This window comes from Zeus faber, assembly GCF_960531495.2.
Source record: "Zeus faber genome assembly, chromosome: 1".
Taxonomy (NCBI): Eukaryota; Metazoa; Chordata; class Actinopteri; order Zeiformes; family Zeidae; genus Zeus; species Zeus faber.
This window is the reverse complement of record NC_137193.1, coordinates 18,763,458-18,787,968: the sequence shown is the minus strand read 5'-3', so window position 1 is coordinate 18,787,968 and position 24,511 is coordinate 18,763,458. Positions and strand designations below refer to the sequence as shown.

At 41.7% G+C, this 24,511-nt stretch overlaps 2 protein-coding genes across 2 annotated transcripts; one reads left to right on the top strand and one right to left on the bottom strand.

The window, feature by feature from the left end:
* Positions 1 to 749: 749 nt before the first annotated feature.
* mbpa (myelin basic protein a) lies at positions 750 to 7,578 on the bottom strand. Its single transcript, XM_080013425.1, has 6 exons — positions 7,376 to 7,578; positions 5,258 to 5,353; positions 4,781 to 4,807; positions 4,467 to 4,487; positions 1,725 to 1,808; positions 750 to 931 (listed from the first exon to the last, which is right to left on the bottom strand). The coding sequence occupies exons 1-6, from the start codon at positions 7,493 to 7,495 to the stop codon at positions 881 to 883; spliced, it is 399 nt and encodes a 132-aa protein (XP_079869551.1). The 5' UTR covers positions 7,496 to 7,578; the 3' UTR covers positions 750 to 880.
* A 10,503-nt stretch (positions 7,579 to 18,081) lies between these two features.
* On the top strand, positions 18,082 to 19,995 carry galr1a (galanin receptor 1a; the record flags this gene model as incomplete). The annotated part of the gene is made up of 3 exons (XM_080012213.1): positions 18,082 to 18,732; positions 19,416 to 19,481; positions 19,687 to 19,995. The coding sequence occupies 3 exons, from the start codon at positions 18,082 to 18,084 to the stop codon at positions 19,993 to 19,995; spliced, it is 1,026 nt and encodes a 341-aa protein (XP_079868339.1).
* Positions 19,996 to 24,511: the final 4,516 nt, after the last annotated feature.

Genomic DNA, 24,511 nt, shown 5'->3' with positions numbered 1-24,511 from the left:
GGGCAATTTACTCTTTTCACTTTGACATAGACTTTTCAAGAATAATAATTTACACGATTTGTTAAAAACACTGAAGCTGCGCTCACGTTTATTTTAGATCAAGCAATATTAGCCACAGTTATTATTTTTTTTGTGTGATTTCCAGTTGCATTTTCATTTGCATTGCACAACAACATACTTTGCGTTCGTGCAAAACAGCAACGTTGGCAAACACCCTGTCGAGGTGTGAACACGGGCACAAACAAATGAAATAAACTCACTAACTCGTCCGTTTGTTAGTGGTGTTTCTAAAAAAACAAAACAAAACAAAAAAGAAAAGAAGCAGCGAGAAAACATCCATGGAGAGAAATTGAGAGAACAGGGGACAGATAGAAAAAAACAATGACGCAAACTCGCACAGCGGACAGAACGCTCGGACGGAGAGCCCCCGAAAGGAGCCAGAGGCCAAAAGCTTCATTGACAACAGAAGACGTGGCTTGAGTGTTTCAACACATTTCGAAAGCCGTACAAGGTTAGGTAGAAAGGACGAGGGAGGACGCAGAAAAACTAACCCCTTAGAAGAAAGACTGACAGAACGAGGGAGGACGTAGAAAACGAAAACCTCTAAGGAGGAGGATTAACAGGGGGGTTGCCATGGTTACTGTTGCCACCACATCGTCACTTCTCCCCCTCTGGTGAGCGTGGTCTCAGGAGCCTTGACGTCGCTCTACCAACATCACATCACGTCACCTCAATAATACACGAGTCTGCTGTTAGTGGGTTATCGGCTACGGTGGTCCGCGAGGTCTCCGCACGCAGGCCTCCCTTCCGTCCTCGGTCTTGGTCTTGGTCTCTGGTCCCCGTCCCCGGTGGATGGGGCTCTTGGTCCTCGGCAGAGAGCTCAGAAGATGGTGCTCCAGCGTTTAGGGGGTGCGCGGGGCTTGGTTTCTCCCTGAGAGAGACACAAGGAGGAGGGGGAGGGAGGAGAGTGGGTCGATGTTGGTCTCCCCCGACCAAGACGAGGATTGTTGCCGTTTTCAGGGAAAACCACGTTGCTGACCACGTCGATCTCGATTGTCACGAACTTCACATGTATTGGGATTTGGAATGAGGAGGACTGAGGTAGATACCACGGCAAGATGCACAGATATAACCCAACGTAAAAGAAAGTACTGATTGAATTCTGGGAGATAAAGTGTTTTTGTGGCGTTATACGATGATGAAGTATGAGGATGTACTGTAGATGATTGTTAGTGTGGATGGGGGTTTGCTGTGAGAAAATACTGAGAATGAATGACCAAGGAACGAAACACAGGAAGGGGAGAGGCTTTGTATTTGTTCCCCCCCCCCCATTTGTAGCTATTTAATTGCATTGTAAGGTATTTGGTTTATTTTATATTAAAAATAAATTTTAGATAAAATATCTGATGCAGACTCCCTGCAACTCCTTTGATGATCCAAAGGGGGCCATGGACCCCTCACCTCTACCTTAAGGCATTTCGCACGTTGTTTAAAACTAAAACAAAATAATACAAAATGGGAACTAAATAAGCCCATGATCCGTCATTGCAGTTATGGTCTCCACACACACAAAGCTACTCACTGATCTCTGATGAAAGCATCACTGTAGCGTTTAGGCAAAGAACAAAAACATGAACAACGGCCGTCAGGTGGGTCCTTCACGCGGCACAAAGAGTCATTTTGGGATTTCTGGGAACTGGAAAGCGGTGGTCAGGTGAGCTCACCAGGTTGAAGATCCTGGACAGCGTGCTTTGGTCCCTGCGACGCCGGAGCGGCGACCTCGTGCTCTCGGCGCGCGGCGAGGAAGCCTGGAACAAGATGGTTTGTAAGAAACAGGACGGACCTAAAGACCGGGGACCGGCAGCCACGACGCTGCTTCCTCGCTGTACCGACAACTTGAAAGGTATGAGTAAGGAACAACTTTGAGGTTAGGTGTACTCTAAGTATTGTAAGTCAGTGGTTCCCAGCCTGGGGTGCCCGACCCCATCGTGGGTCACCAGAGATCTCAACGGGATTGCAAGGCCTTGGACAATTTGAGGCATGTCTCCTCCTAGTGAAATATTGGTTCAAATGTCCACAAGTTTCTGTTCAAACATAAAATGTTACATAACCCATTACTTTATGTTTTAAAATATTATTACACTGCTCTGTTATTAATAACCTTTTCCACTGGTAACCGCTTCTCTGCCTGGTTTTGTATCCCTCGTATCGCGTCGCCTACACACTGACACTATCTAGTGGCGCCATTTGGTGACGCTTCATAGAAACTACAATAAAATCTTGAGATTGATAACAATATCGATATAGAGACATCAATAATCGAATCCCCAATGTCCCATTCAGCTAGTCTACTTTCACGATTAATAAAAATGTCAAATTTAACATTAATAAGAGTGAATAGGTTGGCCTCACTAGTTATGAAATAGTTTGAAATCAATATTCCATCTCAGTGTATTAATTTACTTGGTAAGTAGTCGTATAATAAGCGGGATAATGTGCAGCCAGTTGGTCATTATTGCAAAATAACCCTTCAGGGTGATAGAAGTCCTGATATCCCTATCGGGGGTTATTTATGTGATAATGCCAGACTGGCTGTACATTATCCCTAACCTGTATGCCCTGAACACATTGTTCTCTCTATCATGAAAGGAAAACCGGTTAGTCATCTTTGTAATATCATCTTAAACAGAATGGAGGAAACTGGTGACTCTATTCTGCATGAGAGATCTGCTACCATGAGCTAGAAAGAGAACGAAGCAGGTACGGAGGATAAAAAAATAATAAAACAAAAATGTGAAAGGACCAGATTCATTCAATGCTAATATAATAACCCATAATAGGACCTTTGGGGAGAGAAATGGATTTGGAACACATGCTGCAGTTCACAATGGTCAGACGGAGGACATTAGAGCATGAAAGAACACAATTCAACACTCCCAGATGAGAGCATCAGGACGTTTTGGGACAAGGAGAGGATTAGTGAGTTGCGGTGGACGCCAGGCAGAAGAAACAGAAGAACAAGGAGGTGATGCAGGCCAAGCAGGGTTGGGAAATATCCCTAAAACACCATATCATGGTATCAAATATCATATTGTGACATTTTTCATATCATGATTGTGTATATATATATAAAATATATGAAAACAACATTTTTGTTGTTTAATGTATCACTATTGCATCTTTAAATACAACACACAATAATAAGATGTTTATAAATTTTTTTCTGGAAAATTGCCCGGCCCTAGACCAAGCCTGCATCTGAAATGGCATACTACATACTACATACTATATACCACATGCTACATACTACATACTACATACTACATACTACAGACTACATACTATATACTACATACTACATACTTTATACTACGTACTACATACTACACATACAGCATCCTGGTACCATTTAAAGCATAATGTGGTTTCAGACATATTTAAAACATTCACATACTAATTTAGTGTGCTACATAGTATGATAGTACACCACTTCCGCACAGTTCACTGTCCCTGAGAGAAGGTTTTTACCGGCTGCAGCTCATAAAAAGCCGTTCAGTTTCAAAGTCATCCAGAAGCAGAGAGTCGCTCTGGATGGAAGCAGAAATAAAACATCAGAAATAAAAAGAGTTTGTATGAATGAATGAATGAATGAATGAATGAATGAATGAATGAATGGATGGATGGATGGATGGATGAATGGATGCATGAATGGATGGATAAATACATTTATTAGGGTAAGGGTATGTCGTTGCATGTTGCTGCTGATATCGTCTCAATTTTGGGTAATGATATATATTGTTTATATAGGGGTTCATGCTCAGTGAAACCTGAAAAAATACATTATCATTGCATTTTACCACTGGCTTAGATATTATAACAGATACCAGTTTAGATACCAGTTCTATCCAGATATCTATCTTATATTTTAGATTCTACACCAGTGATTCTCAAACATATTTCATGTCAAGGACCCTTGATTTCATACATATTATGCCGCTGTTTCATTTTGTTTCTGGTATCCAAATCGAAGAACATTTTATTATTAGGTATGATTTAGTGTTAATTCTCTAGTAAGGTAGATAACAGTGAAGCTGCGATCTATTCAGTCATTATTGAAATGATGGTTTAACTTGTTGAACTATTTATAATTTTTCTGGGGACCCCCTGGAGCCGCTAGAAGGATGCCTGGAGGGTCTCCGGACCACAAGTTGAGAACCACTGTGCTAATACTGGTTATTTACCAGCTTAGAACCAAAAAAACAGACCCTGTGGTGCGAGCATTCTGCTTTTATGAGGAATCGAGCAGCAATAAATGGAACAAATGAAGTTTGAGTGTGTTGGTGTGGAGTGTGTGGCTGGGTTAGGGGGAAGATGCAGACACCACACGAAGGCTCGACAGGGGTGTGTGTTATTCTACACAGAGAAGGAGTGTTGTTGGGTCGGAGGGTGAGGGGTGAAGGACGTACCAGGCCCAGGACGTCCCTCCACTGCACATGAAAGAGAAACAGACAGGACGGTGAAGAAACTTTTTGGGGGTTGGGGGTGGGGGGCGGCTCTGCTGAGAATGCAGCTCCGACCCCTCTGAAAGTTGTTCACTACAGTAAGCACGGAAATCACATTAGAGTGAGCTCTGTGGTCTGAGTGTGAGTGTGCACCTGCCTGATGGCTGGAGGAAGAAACATTGAATGAGAGAACCATGAATGTGCTCATTTGGGTAAAACACACTGAAAGTGCGATGTGGAAAAAAAGTGCAGATGAGGAGACTTGTGCGAATACTCACCGTTGATTTAGGACGAGGGGAGGAAACCTGCACAGAACAAAACGAGTAAACAGTGGCAGTGGGACCGTTCAGAGGAGACGGAGACTTACTCTGCAATCCTGGGAATTTGAGCATTTCTTTGATTAGAAGCTTCCTGATTCAAATTTCATTGCTGTGTAAATGGGGGAGTCACGTCGCGTTGTAATCAGGATCTTCCTAAATATGGAAATGACTCAGCTGGGCGTCAGGCACTGTTACACTGGAGTGAGCTGATGATGGAGAAGTGATCTCAAAAGGTTTTGGAGTATAAAGCCACAGTAGACTCAAGTAATACCCCCCAACCAATTTAGAGTATACTTTGTTTTTGATCAGTTTGGTGAATTACAATGGAACATATGGATGTTAATGCACGCAATCACAGAACAGCTGCATCATTTAGAGTTTAATAATGTTGTATAATGTTATAATAGTTGAGGGGCGACGTGGCGCCATACTCACAATGCTCCTGAAGAATTGCAGAACAGCGTTTTCGTTGCCGCGGCGACGAGCGGAGGGCTGCTGTGGCGATGAAGCCAGGTGACCCCGGAACGACCCCTGGAGGGCCGAGCAGAGGAAAAAATGCAGTAAACCATATCTCATATATATGCATCAAACAGTCAGGTTGAAAAGCCCCATCCAGCATCCAGCTCTTCACCAAAAAAGCTGAATCCACCATGATGTCATGCTGCAAAACATCAGTAATGTTCTAATCAGTTATTAAACTTTAGTTACTGAACTGCTTGTAATCTAAAACAAAAGCTGCTTGATGAATAATTCTTGAAAAGTAATCCAAATTGTTTAAGGAAGTTGCAATAAAATGTTGCAGTACTGTCATAATCCATAATATAGTCATATTTAAGGTCATTTTTATGTCCAGTTTCACAAAAATGAATTATTGATGAAAAAGGAAATGATAAAATAATAAAAACCATTATTTTAATAACAATCATTTGAATAATCTGGAGGGCTGTAGATGAATAATAATGAACTGAGCAGAACTGGAGCCACAGTTCACCACGTTCCTAAATCCTGATTCATGGTATCGATCTGTTATGTTTTGTCTGGCTAGGCACTCCAGTGGCCATTCATACGTGTTAGCCAGCTCAAAACAACATTTAGAAAAGGCCTATGTTAATGCAATAATCCACTGAACTTTCGATTATCGCAGTGTTACACTCTATGAAAAATTAAGGACATGAAAAATGCCCAATGTAATTCACCAAACTGTTGAACTGTTGAACGTATTACAGATTCACCTCTAGGTGGCATCTTGATAATTCTTCCAAATAGAGTCCATTCTTATATGCCGAATCAAAGCAGTGATGGTGGACAGTGTGGGTTTAGATGCAGTAGGCTCACAGCACCTACAGAGGTCCACGCCCCAAACACCCCTATGCTGCATGACCTATCAGCACTTTAAGAACCCTCTCTCACCGCGTACTTTCAGCTGCCTTAAAAGTACGAGGGTTGTTTCATATCTGTTTTATTTTCCTCATATTTGAAGCCCCTGTCCGGCTGCCAGCAAGTGTTGTAAAATCCAAACCCAGATTCCTTTCGCTTTTTTGTGAATGTATGTCAACCATACCTGCAGTCAAGAGAGATTATATAAAGTCGTAACAGCATGGATTTTATTTGAACAAGAAACCTTAGATTTTCTTAAATCGGTTTCGGCAACTTTTAGATCTTATCGGCAACACATTATGTACAAAGAAATTCCACTCTGTACTGAATTTTTGTATTTAGGCCTGCTCTACTTCTTATTTTATTCAACCCTTGTTATTAATGTCTTGCCAACATAGTTTGAAATTGTTATGCACCCAGATCAAAATAATAATACTTTTTACTTGTATTGATCAGGGAAAGGCGGTTGTAGAGCTTCACCAAGGCCCGGTTTCTCACCTCTTACCCTACAACTCCTGGCTTCCTCCCGGAGAAGACCTGCATCTTGAAACTAGCAACCATCAAACCTTCACAGTCGAATCAAATCACCACACTCACGTCTCCAGGCCACATGACAAGTTTAACTTTTTCAATTAATTCTCAGGGCACTTGAACTGCAGCCGGGATGGAGGTGTTGAGCCCAGAAGAGTGGAAGATTTCAGTGAATATTTTTTGCATTCCAACCCAAGGATCTTCTCCATACGTTCAGGTTGGTCTTTATTTTAGGTTTCAAGTTGCACGATCTGTGGGTTGGAATGAGGAATATTCGCTAAAAACTGTCTTTGTATTCTAATCTTTGGGTTCAGAAAAGGCGTTGATTTTGAAGGCGTGGGGAAGAAAGGGGTCCAGAATCGTATGTTCTTATAATGCAATTTTTTTACAGCCTTGCAAACCTGATGAACCTTTTCTTTTTTTTTGTCATTATCTTTCCAAATGAATTCCATTGACCAAAGTGAGAAGGTCTTTTCTAGAACATCATCTACAGGGCAAAAGTTCAGAAGCTCGAGAGCAATGTTAGCATATCCAAAACCAGGGTTCATGGAGAAATGTTCCTTTTTTGTCTGACCAAAAAAGACCAGAGCTCCCTACAAACAGCCACTCCATATAAAAGATATTCAGCCACACCCGGACGCTCACCTTGCTCCTCTTCTTCTTGTTTCCACCAAAGAAGGTGCTAATTTGGTCCATGAGGCCTGGGTTCTTCTTTTTCCTGCCCAGCCCGAAGGCTCCCTGCCCTGAGGTGCTCGCCGTGGCCATGCTGTGTCTCTGCTACGTTGGGTGGGGTTCACCACGCTGTGTCCGCTCTGGCGAGTAGTAGTCCTCTGCCGTGCCCGTTCCAAGTCCGCAATCCCCACGCCAACCTGGGGCTGAGCTTCTTCAAGGCTGTTCCAGAGGCGCGGAGGGAGGGAGGGAGGCAGGGGGGCCGTCTCCCAGCCCTGATGCACCATGGGAGATGATGCGTCGGGTCAGGTGGGGGGCTAGGCGGCGGTGGCAGAGATGTCCATGTCCATGGCTCTGGCCCGGATCCAGGCATTCTTCTGGAGCTTCAGTGGCTGGAGGCAGTCGCCGCCGCCCTGTGCAGGGTCAGCCATTGTTCCTCAGCCGGCGCTCAGCGGCAACGGGGGTCATCTCTGAGTGTGAGCTCAGGCCAAAGCAGCACTGAGAGGCCTTTGTCGAGAGGAACCCCGATTTAGCTCCCAAATGGATGGTGTTTAACTTGGATTCACAGCCACACAAGCGAACGTGTGGAGGGAAAAATCGAGCGCAAGGAAACTTGTGATGCGTGATCAAGGTCAAAATTATGGAAAGTTTATCTATTATCTTGTGTTTTGCACTGTGATGAAACCCTAAAATCCTAATAAATCATACATATTATGTATAAATGATTCATCTAGAATATGAACACATAACGAAGGTGGATGTTTTCTTACAGGAGTATTTCCCATTTCATACAGATTTCATACAACTTTATACTTTTATTCAATATGTTTTTCTGGGCTAGTTTGGTGCCACTTATTCAAAGTTCAAAAGTTCAAAGTTCAAAGTGTTTTATTTGTCAAGTGTACAGTACAACACAATACAATGAAATTCTTAGGGCATGACAGGCAACAACTACGTAGGGCATAAAAAGATAAAATAACAAGGCAAAGATAAGGAGGAAATAAAAATTTTAAATAAACAATTTAAAATAAATACACATGTAATTAAAAAAAACCATACTTTGGTATCAAACGAACATCCACAGAACATTGTTAAAAGATTGCACGTTCATATCTGTACAAATGATAAGGTTCTCCTAGATTTTGTTTGCACGTTTTGCGACACAGAGCTTCAAGCGACCCAGGAAGTGTAAGAACGGCCGCCGACATGTTCACCTTTTTAAATTCAAAAACTCCTGGATTGCTAATAGGTTTGACCTTTTATTGAATTTGGCTTTGCGCCGCGTTACAGGAATTCCAGGACGTTTTATCTCCATCTACGGCAGCGGCGGCAGCGCGGAGAAAACAAAGCAGAAGTTGTAGCAGGAGATGTTGTGTTAGAAAACACCCATGCATCAGAATATCAATGCACCGGAACAGACGTCTCTTGTTGAAGGACGACTCTTATTTCTTCGGGTGAGAAGTGAAAACAGTCCAAGTAGATTCCGAGGGAGTGCGGGGGAGTGCAGCTACAAGTATTTACAATACTAAAGACATTCTACGACTTGCACGGCGGGTTGGATTGCCTCTCGATTTCAAAGAAAAGCGATTATTCGTTTCCCGGGGCGGCATCTCCGCCCCTCGCCGCCGCCTGCGCGGGCGCCTCGTGTCGTTTACGCACATTTTAGTATTTTTAGTGTTTTTCGAGCTTATATAGCTTATAGAGCTAATTGTGCCCAAGCACCGGGTGTCATGACATTTCACTGCATATATATGACCGTATGTATACTGTATGTATTTGACAAATAACTTCTTGAATCTTGAATCTTGGAATCGAGGCGCACGATGACCCGAGCTGTCACCCCGTAGCGTGCAGAGACCCGGGGTTCGATTCCCGTCCCAAGCGCAGCTCGTCTGGGGTTTGGATGTTCTACTTGTGTTGGAGTGGATTTCGGCTCAAGCTTAAACGTTGCAGGTCGGGGCTCATTGGACGTCTCGTCGTCTTTAGGTGTGAGTTGTTTCTGTAGGTGCAACCCTGTTGGACCTGGCATCCAATTCAGAGCGACCGGCTGCCTCACGCTCGGGTACGTAGTCTCTAGCCCCTTTTTAAATTTCCGAGCACAGAAGGAAATTACAAGAGACCTTTTCACAAGTCGCAAAAAATGGACACCGAAACCGCAAAGCTCCAGCACCGCACCCTCCGCAGATTGTGGTGTGAGGTCATGTTGAGGGGAAGTGACCGAGCGGGAGGAAGAGAGAGAGAGGATTGAATTAACAAAAGAAAAACAAACTTTGATTACCAATCTCTGCAGTGGGTATGCCATTGACTGGAGGAAAATCAAATTAATTGTATCTGTTTATTTATTAGGACAAGTCACATTTTCCATTTGCTTTTTTTGGGGGGGTTTATTACGGCAGCAGGGGACCAGGGAGGTTTACAGAGACGGAGACAAGACTTTTACGGTGTAAAAGGCTCATGAGATTTTTGATCTCATACCATGCCTCTGCGCCGCAGACGCGCTCTAGTGCTCTTCTAGCTCTCCTCGTGTTTTTACCCACTCTACAAACTGAGCGATGAGGAGGGGCACTTGGAGGGAGACATGTTTGTCCACTCGGCTGCGGACACAGAGCTTCGTCTGTCCTTCCTATAGGGACAGAGCTCGGCCCCACGCCCACGGCCCCGAGCGAGACAGGGAGCAGGAATGCCAGGCGTGGGTGGAGCGCACCGGCCATGCCCTCGAGTCCAGAAGACGCTTGGCTTTGTTCCTGAGGCGGGAGGGTTGAGGGGACAAAGGCGGCCATGGTGGTAAGGCAGTGGGACACAAACACGGGAGATATCCTTTAGACCCCCCGGAGGAATGTTGATCTAGGGACCAGGACGCCCACGCAGAGAGGCGGCTGAATATCTACTATACTCGTGGATTGAATCTCCTCTGTTGCAATGAGATGGCTGCGGACACTGTTAAAGCCTCTGAAAATTTTAAATAAAGCATGACCTTAACACATGACCGCAGAGGGGAACTTGAGCCTCCGTTTAGACCCTACATTATGTAATATTGATCGACACCATTAATGGTGCACAGTTAAAAACTATTTGTTTACGACAAGCTAAAAGTTAGAAAAGCAGGGTTTGTCAATTTCGGGTTCAGATAATAAGCCTGGATCTGGTAATGAGCATAACCCATAAAACGATGTGCTCAGTGCATGGGTGGAGCAAAAACACGGAAGGATTGCCACTTTCTGGAACTGGAATACGTCTTTCTTTTCTTTAAACAACTTATTCCCAATATCACGCCACACAACAGGAAATTCCCAAATGTCTCTTCAATCCCATATCATCATGAAATCATTATCATAATAATCAAAGAGGCCTTTTTTTTATTCACAGCAGCGGTGTCTAAAAAATACTCCCGGTTCCTCGTTTTTGAAACAAGAGGCCGTGATGCTGCCGTGGCACTAAACAAACAGCGGCATTATGCCGCGGACGAGCACCGAGGCTCCTGCCAAGCGTTGATGGAATCGTTGGCTCCGTGCGACGACGCATTTGCATTCGGGGTGGAAAACACAGCGCTCTGATCGCACAGCTCATCAGCTACATACCATTCACAATTAACAGAGGCGCATTTAGATATCTATATTACAATTTGATATTTAGACAAGTTTAGCCAGGTAATTCGCTTAAAGGACTTAGAGGACAACTTCTCCAGGGTGCTGTTTTTTGCAGAGCCCCAACAAAGTTTCCATTTTTTTTATTTTGCTCCACGAAATTATGAGAACAGTATTTTCACCTGGCTTTTTGTGCAACATGCAGTGAAAGTAAAGCGGAAGAGAGTCCATATTTAATATGAGATTTAATAGATAATAGAGATTTAATATGTGTGTCCGTTGATGGACGACAAACCCTCACGTCATTCTCCACTTTCTGCTGATATTCTTAATCAATTTGATATTTTCGGCCCTCCTAGACATTTAGGGCATTTTTTAGGGCCCCCCATTTGAGAAACATTGGATCGGGGGGGTCCTGACAACTGTTCACGATTAAAACGTTGCCAGGCAAAGGCACATCTTCTGCACTCAGAAGTCAAGATGGATCCAGAAACACACTCACAAAAGGCGTTTAAATGGTTTTAATGAGGGGTTGAGAGGAGTGCAAATCCTTTGGCCTGTGGCTTTCATCGCTGCAGGCAATCGTCTGTTCATCATCTCTAATCATTTTTTTTCTAAATATAAAACCTGATATTTACAAAAATAGAGATATTGGTTCCGCAGAGCGAGGAAGCAAAAAGCCCATTCTCAGAAAGAGAACGGGCTTTTTTGCTTCCTCCCTCTGCCTCCGCCTGCTGATTGAATTTAAGATTTAGCCTAGGTCCACTTTTTATTGATGTAATAATGTACTGTAATACCGTCTAGGGGATGTTTTCCTTTCATTTCATTTAAATATCAGATTACTATGCGTAAATACTAGGGATCCTAGTTCCACTAAGATCTGGAAATCTGAAATTGCACAGCCAGAGCAGAAACACCCAGGGAATTTCCCACCTCCAACCAACCAGATCTTGAAATCAGAACAATTTGAAATTGTTCACGTAGGGGGGCCACATGAAAATTAAATAAACCTGAATGCTGAATTCAAAACGCACACCAACCATTGGGTGAGAGGACATTGAAATTTGGGTAGAGTTAGAGAAACACACAAGACTCACACAGAGACTTTATGAGCTCACTGGCTTAGCGGGCTTTTTGGGATTTGATATAGAATGAGTTACGGCCTTTTCATGCACAGATGAAGATCTGGTGAGAATCTCATCGCAGCTGGATCGCAGAGCAACACACTCTGAGCGGCGCAGATCGTGACTTCACTCCAAACAAACAGACGACAGATGCGATCCTCATCTGATGTCATGACGCTGCATGCTTCAACAATCCACACAACACCCTGCTCATTGTTCAGCAGCAGCGTCAGGAACCAAATGTTGTGTTTTTGGAAAAACAAAACGGAGGTTTGCACTGAGTTTGTGGGGAAACGGCGTCGTTCATCATTTCATCATTTTGTCCACTGGAGACAAAGACTTTCATTGAGATGCCTCAAGCTTGTGCCTCCTCATACCATTCACCAAGATTTCCCAACTGGGCACTTAGGCCTATTTTTTTTTTCAAAGCATTTGGGACCAAAGAGTCCATCCTCCTTTTGTCAAAAGCCTTTATTTTACCCCGCTATGTCCTGCCCAAAGGTTTGTTATTTTTCAACCCAGGCCTTATTGAAATGTCGGTTCCCATAACTGTTCATACCACAACCTTTCTTAACGCATTACATATTAAGATTGGCTACAGTGGATTGCAAGTACGAAGCGACGTAACTTCCTGTTTCTAGTCTGTTTCATTAGTGTGGATGTAGCCAGTGCAAAAAGAATAAATTAAAACCCTGAAAAACCTGATAAAATGCACAGTTCCTGACCTTTTTTTTTTCCTAAATTGTGAACTATATGTGAGGTAAATGCTCGGTCAATATGCATTAAATCAACAGAAGAATAAATGCACTGGTCAACGGGGCGTTAATTATAAGCAGATAAACTGACAATTTTACAAAAAAACATCTCTTTGATGGTGGTGGTGGCACCTGTATGTAGTTTCAGAAAAATTGTGTAATATAATGTAATGTCATGGACTCATGCATCTGTGGTCACACCTGATGGTGGTCCTGGTGGAGTCAGACCTCCATCACGTCCTCTGCTGGTGGGTTGATGTACTGCTGCACTGCGGCGCTGATGGATGCTTTTCAGGTGGTGACTGAGTTTATGTTGTGCTGTTTCTCTGTGTGCTTTGAAGGCTGCATGCTGGGATGTGTGGTTGTGGGATACAACACAGACGATGTCGGTTCTTTATTCTGTCTTATTCTATTTTTGGGTTTAACGATAATAGTAATTTGAAATATAAAATAAAACTTACTGGTAGTTTTTTTTTTGTACAACCAATGTAACTTTGAGTACTGTAACTCTCGAATTTCCCCAGAGGGATTCAATAAGGCATCAATGGAATACTAAGTAAACTTGACCCTATTTGATCTTAATTAAACATCCCTTATAATTTAAGTTATATAATATAATATGATCTTATCTCAATATATCCAAATTAATCAAATTTTATCGTGTCCTGTTTTAACTGATCTAATATTTTCTCTTTATCCTATCTATTGCTTAAACAATTATTTTATTTTCTTCTTTAATTGTTGTATTTCTGAGGCTGTTGCTAAGGAAAGTGTGCTGTCATAAAACAAAGCAATGTGAGCACAAAGCTGTTGTAACTCAAAATAGTCTCCCTTAGCTTTCTTTAAAACATTGTATAATAAAGTCACTCTTATTACACGTACACAAATTATTAGCTAAAAATATTTTATTATCAAAAAAAGCATACCTGATGATACTGTGGTTACCTATTCAATGTTGTTATAATTATCAGGCTTTTGGAATTCTTTACGCAGGCTGGTGAAAAGAAAAATAAATCCAAAGACGAACATAACAAACATAATTTGAAATGAGCCCATTTCAAATTATTGGTGAAAAGGGTTCTGCCGTCTGCTCGGGCGGCTTGGCACCATGGCAACCACAGGTCTGACTCTGGGCGGCTGTCATGGGCCTCATGAGAAACAGAGGGCAGGAACATCCACCGCTGCTTCATCCCCCTAGGCGTGTTCACAGCATAACGCCCTGATCACGTTTTTCCAGTATTTCTGTTGCTGGAAAAAACATGTTGTTTTTCCACCAATTCATAATAGCAGAGGATAAGGAGTGCTGGTGCAGCACTCGGATAGAAAACAATAACATTGTGTGGTGCACTGCAAAAAAATGTTATTACAGCCACAAAAAAAATTGTTTTAAATTTTGCCCTAAAGCCCGAGTCATTTACTCTTATGCACCAAACCTCACCAGAACAAGTTCTTCCTATGTAAATGTACCCCACAAATAAAATGGGTTCTGATTCGATTCTGTTTTTTTTGAAACGTTAAGATTCCAAGTTTTAAGGCGTACAAAAAAAGTCATCCACTTCTCTAAGAAACCATGTATAAATAATATATAACTGTAGCCTAGACAGTACTTTGATTGTAAAGTGCATTCTGTGATTTAGGGGAAATTTACAGTAGTAGTAGTAAGGGTTGAAACAAATTACAGAAGAAAGAAGGTTTAATAAAGTAGGGCAGAGGGGCGTTGCCCTTAGTGCTGACATAATTCAGCTGACTGAATAATAAGATAAAATAGTAAATTTAATATTAGGACTTTTTTATCATAATAGATTCCTCAGCTTCAGTTTTTTTTTCTTAAATCAATGTTCTGGGTAAAATTGTCCGTCTCCCTCTGAACAGAAGCACAACGGGTATAACATTCAGCCAGTCGATACTCACGGCACTCAGTCTTTAGTGTATACAGTTGCCATGGCAACACAAGGCTGCTGAGTTTCTCACACCACAGAACAATGTATTATTAACCACACAGCCAAATTTGAATGACCAAAAAAAAATCACCAAGAATATAAATTATGGTTTAAAGTCATGAAAGAAAAGGCAGTTCCCTCGGTTTTAAGAGGCTGGCGGCTTGTCCACTGAAGAGGCTGAAACCAAGCCCAGTCCCTGTAATCGTGTTGAACATTTACATTGGAGTAACTTCCATGTTTAAATGTTCTGCTGAACCCAGTCCGGTGCGTCTAGTTGCTCCACCTCAAAGTGCTGCTGTCTGGCTGCCGGACTCCCGGCTCTCCACTGCCCCCTGCTGCCTCCTCCACCCCTCTCCGCTGCCCCCTGCTGATTCCTCCCTGCTCTCTGCTGCCCCCTGCTCGCTCCACCCCTCTCCATTGCCCCCTGCAGGCTCCTCCACAGGTCAGGTCGGGGCTCCGTGGCCCGCTAGCGTGCAGCTAATGCTCATATCACCAAACACCACACTGTCAAAACAACAGGACGGTTCTTTTTTGTCCCGGGCATCCGGGCATGAGTTCACAGTCTCCCTGAAGACGCCTTTTACTCCATTCCTGAGACAGCATTTCATCCCAAACTCTGGGCCATGCCAAGTATGACCTCTCTACGTCATCGAGTCATGATTTAGCCCCGCCCAAAAAATCCGTAACACAAACATGTTGAGAAAAAGTTTAATGGTCTAACTCTACAATACTGTGCTACACTGATTAGTCTTTGCACATGTTTTCAGCAATTACTTAATATGTATTATGTGTTAGGAAACAAATCACTGAATTCACTTCACAGGGACTTTAAGGACATATGGTAAGATAACGCTTGAAAAACAAATGTAACACCTCTGGAAAGTAGGCCATAATAGTTTGGCTATAACAAAGTCATGCTGCCTAATAACTATGGCAGAGGTTCAGCCTATGTTTTTCACCTGTTTTGATGATCCATCATCATCATCATCATCCTCATCATCATCACCATCACCACCATCATCATCATCTTCTTCATTTTCATAGTCAGTGGTGTGCACGGGTAGGGGCAAAAAAAAACCCCAGAAAGGGTTGCTCCATTTTCGTGAAACAGCAGATCATATACAGTACATAGTGTCGTTTTTCTGGCTTTTAAGAAGGATGTTTTACATTATATAGTCAGAAATAACTGTTAGAGAGGACCAGATTATGGTCTATGGGGGACCGGGCACTAGGGCCAGAAAGGACCAGGTTAGGTCCTAGGATAGACTGTGTACTAGGGCCGGAGAGGACCAGGTTTTTATAGGCCTTAATGTGATTTTACTGTTTGAAATGCTCCAGTCTTTGTCTCCTTCCTCTGTCTCCACATTCTCCCCCTCTGGGACAAGACCCCTTAAGACCTTTGGACAGTTGATACTGTACCTTCAGGCACCAGGATATGCTATTGGAAAAAGATGCATCAAAGATAGACTTTTGCATGCCCCCGTGCACGCCACTGACCATCCTCATTGTCCACATCCCCATTACAATCATCATCAGACATCAAGACAGTGCCTTTTCATAAATGCGAGATGTGAGATTTTCCAGATTTACACGTGTATAGCTCCCAGCAGCAGTTGCTGAGTGCAGTTGATTAACTCGTCCAACCGGGCCCATTAGAAATACAACCAGATTATTTGCAGACAGTCTTACATTTCTGCAATGGCCCCGGGACAACCAAGCTGCAGATAACATCAGGCACTGTTCTCGAATGACATGGCAAGCGCATCATCTTGCCCGTCATTTCCAGATGGTTATCCACCAAACAAATCTCCCACTATTGGCCTGTTGGAAACACACATGCTTGCATAAGGATAATGTTGTTCCCCCGCCTGACCATCACAGCTTCTTGGCTTGCTGTGACAAGAGGTCAGCACCACTGTAAGTGACGTGCCATTGATGGAAATTGAGGGAATAATATATATTTTTTTTTTAACGGCTCAGTTTTTTAAATGTTGTGGATTAAATAATAAAATAACGACAATAAAAAAAATAGTAATCTAATGATAATAGTAATCACTACTACTATTACTACTACTATTATTTATAAGGTATTCATAAGGTACATTAGGTAGAATTAATTATAATTACAACAACAACAACAACAACAACAACAACAACAACAGTAATAATAATAATAATTATTATTATACTAATAATAATCATCATCATCATAATAATCATAATCATAATCATAATTATAAATATAGCTGCAGGCAGCAATGTCCAGTTGAGTCACAGCAATTTGTTCTCCTGATAAAGGTATACAGTATAATAAAATTCATTTTCAGTTTTGCAATACACCCTTATGTTAAAATCACAACATATCCGGCTTTGATGTGCCGTGTCCGGCAATGATGACAAAGTGACAAAAGGACGACTCTCTGTGACCAATTACAGTTTTCCGAGCAGCATTACTACTAACACAAGTTACAATTTTCCAACTTCCCATTGACTGCGGCATTGTCTCGACCCAGTGCATCGTCTCGACCCAGCGCAAACCCTGCGCTTAGCGACCACTACATACCAATGGCGTCTACACCGTGCAGCTCACACAGTGTGAATGTCCCCCAATTTGGTGATTATGTCACAAAGTGCCCCACTCTACAAACAAACCACGGTACACCAACGTTCTGAAACCTCTGGGTAATTTGCAACGGATTTTCCACTAATTCCAATTGGTCCAATGATCCAAATGTAGATCGGTGTGGATCAAACTTGGAAGACAACATGTCTGAAACACCCCGGTTCCAACAAGACCTCAACCATGTCGGCGGGTTCGTCGGTTGCCGTGCCCGAGAAAACTTTTAGCCAAGGAGAAAAATAATACTACAAATCTGAACAAAAATACTAATAATACTAGACTACTGCCTTTGGAGTGGTATGCTCAGCTCCATTTTAAGGAATAACTTACCAGGTCCCGCTTTGATCCGGAATAAACGAAATTAAGTTATGCATCTAGACATATAAGGGGTGTGTGCTTTATTCCGATTGGTTTATTCCAGGTGTATGGCTGTCGGTGGGAGTCGATGCGCACAGAATGGAGACGCCGCTTGGACCGACAGGGGGGCACTTATCAGACGCGCCCTAGGTCCCTGCAACCTTTTTGGATAGAGTCGTACACACAGTGTAATAATACCGACTGAAACACTGAAATATTTCTGTGCACACCGGGGTGTTTACCACGGAGATGGAACTTCCCCCCGCCGCGTAATTGTGATCCATTCATAAAACCCGGAGAAGATGGACTTCACGGAGAACCAAAGTGAACCACTGGACGCAAACTCAATGAAACTCCCCACCAAACTGGTGTTGGGGATCGGCATCGACAACCTGATCTCCCTGATGGTCTTCGCGCTGGTCTTCATCATGGGGGCGCTTGGGAACAGCCTGGTGATCTGCGTCCTGGCGCGCACCAAGCCGGGCCAGCCCCGGAGCTCCACCAACATCTTCATCCTCAACCTGAGCCTGGCCGACCTGTCCTACCTGCTCTTCTGCGTCCCCTTCCAGTCCACCATCTACATGCTGCCCACCTGGGTTCTGGGTGGCTTCATCTGCAAGTTCATCCACTACTTCTTCACCGTGTCCATGCTGGTCAGCGTCTTCACCCTCTCCGCCATGTCCGTGGACCGCTACGTGGCCATCGTGCACGCCAGGAGGTCCTCGTCCATCCGGGTGGGGAGGCACGCCCTGCTGGGGGTCGTGGGCATCTGGACCCTGGCCCTGGCCATGGCAGCCCCGGTGGCCCACTACCAGGGCATCGTGAGGGGGGCGGACAACCACACGTTCTGCTGGGAAGAATGGCCGGACACCCACAGGAAGGTCTACGTGGTCTGCACCTTTGTGTTCGGTTATCTGCTGCCTCTCACTCTGATATCTGTGTGTTATGCAAAGGTGAGTGTGTATATAGCTTTGCATTTTTGGACTTGGACGTGAAATGATAAAAATGGCAAAAAACTAATCGAACTTTGCTCTATATAATATAATATAATATAATATAATATAATATAATATAATATAATATAATATAATATAATATAATATTGAATTATATTATATTATATTATATTATATTATATTATATTATATTAAATTATATTATATTAGAAAGTATAACTGCAGATTTTATTATATATATATATTTTATTATATACCCTGCATCCAATATTGGACAATTTCCTATTTTGTGGTGTGAATTGTTTATTGTTATTTTTTAGGTTCATTGTATATTGCCAGATTTCTCATCTATCGTATATAATATTATATAGAAAATATGAAAGTACACTAAAATAAGTCCTTGGATCAATTTTAAAAAGTGTTTCTTTGCTTTAATTTGTTATACCTTATATACCTTATATATGAATACATTGTCAAGGTTTTCTTAACTAAAAATCTGCATCTTAATTTCTCAATTTCAAGTTGAGAACAGCTACAAAATATAGATCTTAAGCATTTTATTTAAGTGACTCCAATGACTGTAGTTTTCAGTGTAGAGTTACTTCATTAACTGCATTGATGCTCTTACAAATCAGAGAATAAAAAAAACACCACCTAACACCACTGTATATAATTTACAGGTTTTAAATCATTTGCACAAAAAGCTGAGGAACGTTTCCAAGAAATCGGAAATTTCCAAAAAGAAGGTTTGAGTGATCAATACTTTTTACACAAACATTGTAATTTAAATCCTTATTCCACCAATTGGTGTGTGTCAACCCATTTTTCCACTCGTGATCTACCCTGGAAAGTCGATGTCAAAATATTATGGTCTGGCCATTATAATGTGATAAGCAGCATTGTGACTTTCTCTTTAACCCCCTCCACCCACACACTCCCACCCCCATCCAGACCGCCCAGACCGTCCTGGTGGTGGTGGTTGTCTTCGGCCTGTCCTGGTTGCCCCACCACATCGTCCACCTGTGGGTGGTGTTCGGCCACTTCCCGCTCAACCAGGCATCGTTCGTGTTTCGCATGGTCGCCCACTGCCTGGCATACAGCAACTCCTCCGTCAACCCCATTATCTACGCCTTCCTGTCTGAGAACTTCCGGAAGTCCTACAAGCAGGTGTTCTGGTGCCGGGCCGCCAGCGAGTGCCCGCTCAACGACACCAGGGACCCCCGCAGCCGGGCTGAGATGGCACCGTCCACCAACGGTTAAGGAACCCTGGTGTATGGTCATGGAGGGGGTGACGTGGTGAGATGTTTGGAAAGAGGACTCTGTGTGTTGGGTGGAAAACACTAGAAGCTAGAAGGTTACCGAGCTTAATTACACTTAATGCAACTTGACAAGTTGCTATGTATATATGTAGGTTTAGGTTATATGATAGAGAACATGATGTACTGTATGTGTATTTAGAACGCTCTCCTCAAAAGACAAAGGTCAAAGGATGACTAATATGCCTACTTCACACCTCAGCAATTACACAGTGGTGAAAAAAGATACGTGGAATACAATCCAGTAAAACACAATGGATCAAAGGCCAAAATCAGAGGTGGAAAAATCCGGGTTCAGAAAGTGAAAATTCCGTTCCATTTGAGTCAACCATGTGGATTTGCTTATTAGCATCAAAACAGAGGTGAAGTCTGCTCATCAGTGTATGGTTGGAGCGAAAACATGAATTATGAATTATGAATTATATCATTGTTTTTACTTTCCGGACCTGGAATTTACGATCTCTGGGCAATATGCTATTGCCACATTTTCTCTACAGTAGTTTACAATAAATGGCACCTTAAGACAAAAATAAACAAAACAAATAGCAAACAAAAACAAACCAACTGTCACTTACAGAATAAAACGAATGACTCAAATAACTAGTTAAATTACGGTTGAATAAATATACCTAAAGTGCAACAGATCTGCATTTTGATTTGGTGTTAAATCGTGTACAGTAGTGTCAGTGTGTAGGCTATATATTTATTTTTCCATGTAACCTGATTATCCCTCGATTGCTATTTCTGTAACAGTGCAAGGAGAGGTACTTCCTCCTATTAAGTGGAAGTGTAAGAAACAGTACTCTGAAGACAAAGTACTCGATATTAATTATATTCAAGTATCAAAAGTAAATACACATTCCATCCCTAGCATTAACCCTTTGACGGCATTGCTTATACAAAAACCCCATTCACTATAAATTAATAGTAAGTGTTACAGATATATATAGTGCTCAAATAAAGTAGAAATACCTCAGGCTAGCACATGAGTAAAAGTACTTTACTTGTTATCTATCCAGGGCTCAGTGTGTTCTAATTGAATCAGGTTTTTACCAGAGCAGAGCTCATCTGGTTTACCTGCTCTGTGGTCACTGATTAAACCTCCCACTTCTTGTTTATCCCCAGGGCGGAATCCGATTAGCAAGACTTTGGGAAACAGGTAGTGCTTTTTCCCAGTCCCACCATCTATCTCCATCTCGTGGGATCGCCCCAACATACTGGGAACACTGGGGATGGTTCTGGCTGGTGATCAGCGCAGCAGCAGGAAGCTAAAAGGTCAAATAGTGTTTTTTGAAATTAACTGGTCAGTATCTGGAAAGGTGGCATTTGAAAGGTGGAACAATTCAAATTATGTCTCATAGATAGTGATGATCCCTCAATTAAATGAGTATTTCATCTACATTAAATAATACCAATAATGCTTGTTAAATAACAAAATAATAATAACGATGATACTTATAATAAAGCCATTATATAATAATAATAATTATTATTATTATTGTTATTATTATTATTATTATTGTTATTATTATTATTATTATCGTCATTATTATTATTATTATTATTATTATTATTATTATTATTATTATTTGGGGTCAAGCCGCAGGGCTGGAACCCCTATTGTTTCTGTTTGGAGTTGTATTGTTATTTTTCTCCTTGGAATTTTTCTGGTTGAAAGTGAAGAACATGCAGCTGCCAGCAGCTAAATGTAGAGAGGATAATTTGAAAAAGGAGAAGGCAGTAAATAGTAATGACAGGGAAGAGAATAACATGGAAATACACATGTCGATGAAAGCACTTACATACAATTATATCCTAATAAGTCAAATTGCAAAGTAATGTAAGTCTACAATAAACGTTTTATGTCATAGTCAAAGCCAGATTTCTTGCCATTATAACATAAGATATAATGGCAATAACATAAGATTGTATAATATAATCATTGAATTGCTTATGTGTCATGTTGTATGGTGTGACTTGGTTATATGTCATCTTGGATTGTATTTAGTTATAACATTAGTATAAATGTATTCGAGCCAAAGTGTTAGTAATTATCTAAAGTCATTTTGAAAAATACCACAGCCTTTGCCATCACAGACAAAAATCTAGAAAAACCGACAAAATTGGGTCAAAATTGGGCTGAATTTGTGTAGTCTGATCCCAGCATTATGGAAGCTCAGAAAACTAATACATACTTAACATGACTAAACTGGACCCCATGTATTTCTGCCTGCAGCTATGTTTATTATTTTTGTTGTTGTTATAATAATATTATTATTATTATTATTATTATTATTATTATTATTATTATTATTATTATTATTATTATTATTATTATTATTATTATTATGATTATGGAGACACCATCTGTTAGACAAAACAAAAAATTACACATTCGTTCTCAGATACAATTCCTGTATTCCTGTGATTCCTTCACAACACTTGCTAATGTGCTTGTAGTCCAAGTGGACTCCACACTTTCAACAAATCTTTCAACAAATACCTGAAAATGACTTCTGAGTTCTGACTGGTCCATCTCGACCTCATCTACAGATTGTGTTTTGGGGCTGTGATGAATCTACATTGAAGTTTAATCAGCCTGGGGGCTTTATCATAGATGTTTCTTTTTTATCCAAGTGTTAAATCCTGCAGAGGAGTAGTGGAGACGTTCTAAAGCTGATATTTCTGCACCGACTGTCATGTGCTTTTGTAAATATGTAACGATGTAATAAATGCATGCAGCAAACCAATTAGACAAAACCGACTGTGTTTTTTCCCAATAATTATATTTAATGTGTAGGAGTAAAATTGCAGTTTTTCCGGGAATATTATTCATGCGTGCAACTCTTTCCAATTCCCACAGTTTGATTAAATCAAACTTTACTGTTTTGTGAAAGAAATATCTTCTTTTTTCGCTAATGAATCATAACAGTCTATGGTCATCCAGATGAACACTTTTTTGTTATAAATATAGATGGTTTGAAGCAGGGCTGTTTCTTGCAATATGCGGATATGCGGTTGCATAGGGCCCCCGAAGCCACCAGGGGGCCCCCAAGCTGCCATTTTAGCCTTTTTCTTCCACCCTGCAGTCCATGTTTGATGAGCTCTCGCACGCTCGGTTTTTAAGTTCTGGTAATAGTGTAAACTAGACTTCCATATGAATCCATAGCTGTGTAGCAAGTCATTCTAGGGAAGCGGGCGTGTGGGACCCCCACCAAAAACATGCACACATCATCGTCCGACCAGCGATGGACATTTGGAACCAGGTCCCCGGGCGCGTCATCGAATGCTGCCCACTTCTCCTGGCTGCCCCCCCCCCGGAGGAAGGACAAGCCAGGATGGGTCAAATGCAGAGGCCTCATTTCACCGGCCACCATCCAAAAACATGTGCATGTGTTGTAGTGTGGTGTGTCTTGTGACAATTAAAGATTCTTCTTCTTCCCCAGAAGAAGACAAGCTGGGTTTGAGATTACTGGTGTAAGGCAATTGTATGTGCCACTAAATGCTGACCCTCACCATTCCGTAAACTCCAACCCCTCCACCTCACCCTGAGCCAAAGAAAATGGCTCGGGACTTAAGAGGTTACGAGTTTTTCACTGATATTTTCCTCTTAAAGTGCACCCGATTGATGCATGTAAATGTTAAATGCATGGCCCAGGACCACCTTAGAGGGCTTGAAATCCCCTCCACCATAGTTTCACAAAATAAGGGCCCCCAAACAACATTTTGCATAGGGCCCCCAAAAAGCTGGAAACAGCCCTGGTGTGAAGGACAATGATAAAAAGATGAAAAGAATACATGAACCTTCTATAACAGAAACATGGAAAACAATACATTTTTTATTGTTTGAAATATTATCACATTTCGGTGGGAATGTGCAATTGCAATAACATAAAATAATACTACAATACTACTTCTTGAGAAATTCATCCTTAGAAAAGTTCAAGTATTTATTATCCAGAAATTCTTTAAAAACCAAACATTAAACACTAATATAATATAGTTTTGCTTCAAGTTAGTTGTTTCACAGCAATGATTGATTATTTTATTGATTATTATTTTATTAGGTCAGAAAAGCAGGAATATTGCTTTTGGTAATGGGTGGAACCATTTCTTGACCAATTAAAATCAATGTTCAAGTGTCAACATGCTATAATGGGATGGCAGAGGTTGGTTGGTGTGGTAGGTTGCTATATTCATCTGGAAACTGTCATATGGCACTTGGCTACTGCATATGCCTAAATATTCGATCCGTCAAAAATGGCATGAAATGGCTTTAAAGGTCTGAGAAGATTGCAGTTATGCATCCAGATCTTTAACGTGATGAATTTAAACCCCATCGAGGATAAGTGGAGAACTATCAGAGCTGAAGTTCTGATTATTGGATTCTATGTGGAATAAAATTATATTGGCAGACTGCGTTCTAAAAAAATAATGAATGGTACGTATGTCTAATAGCG

Excerpts from the sequence above, each read along its gene's own strand:
- mbpa (XM_080013425.1), bottom strand. The coding sequence starts at position 7,495 with ATGGCCACGGCGAGCACCTCAGGGCAGGGAGCCTTCGGGCTGGGCAGG. Across the intron at positions 4,488-4,780 it reads CCCCTCGTCCTAAATCAACG|TGGAGGGACGTCCTGGGCCT; the intron begins GTGAGTATTCGC and ends TTTCATGTGCAG. Across the intron at positions 1,809-4,466 it reads GGAGGGACGTCCTGGGCCTG|GCTTCCTCGCCGCGCGCCGA; the intron begins GTACGTCCTTCA and ends ATCTTGTTCCAG.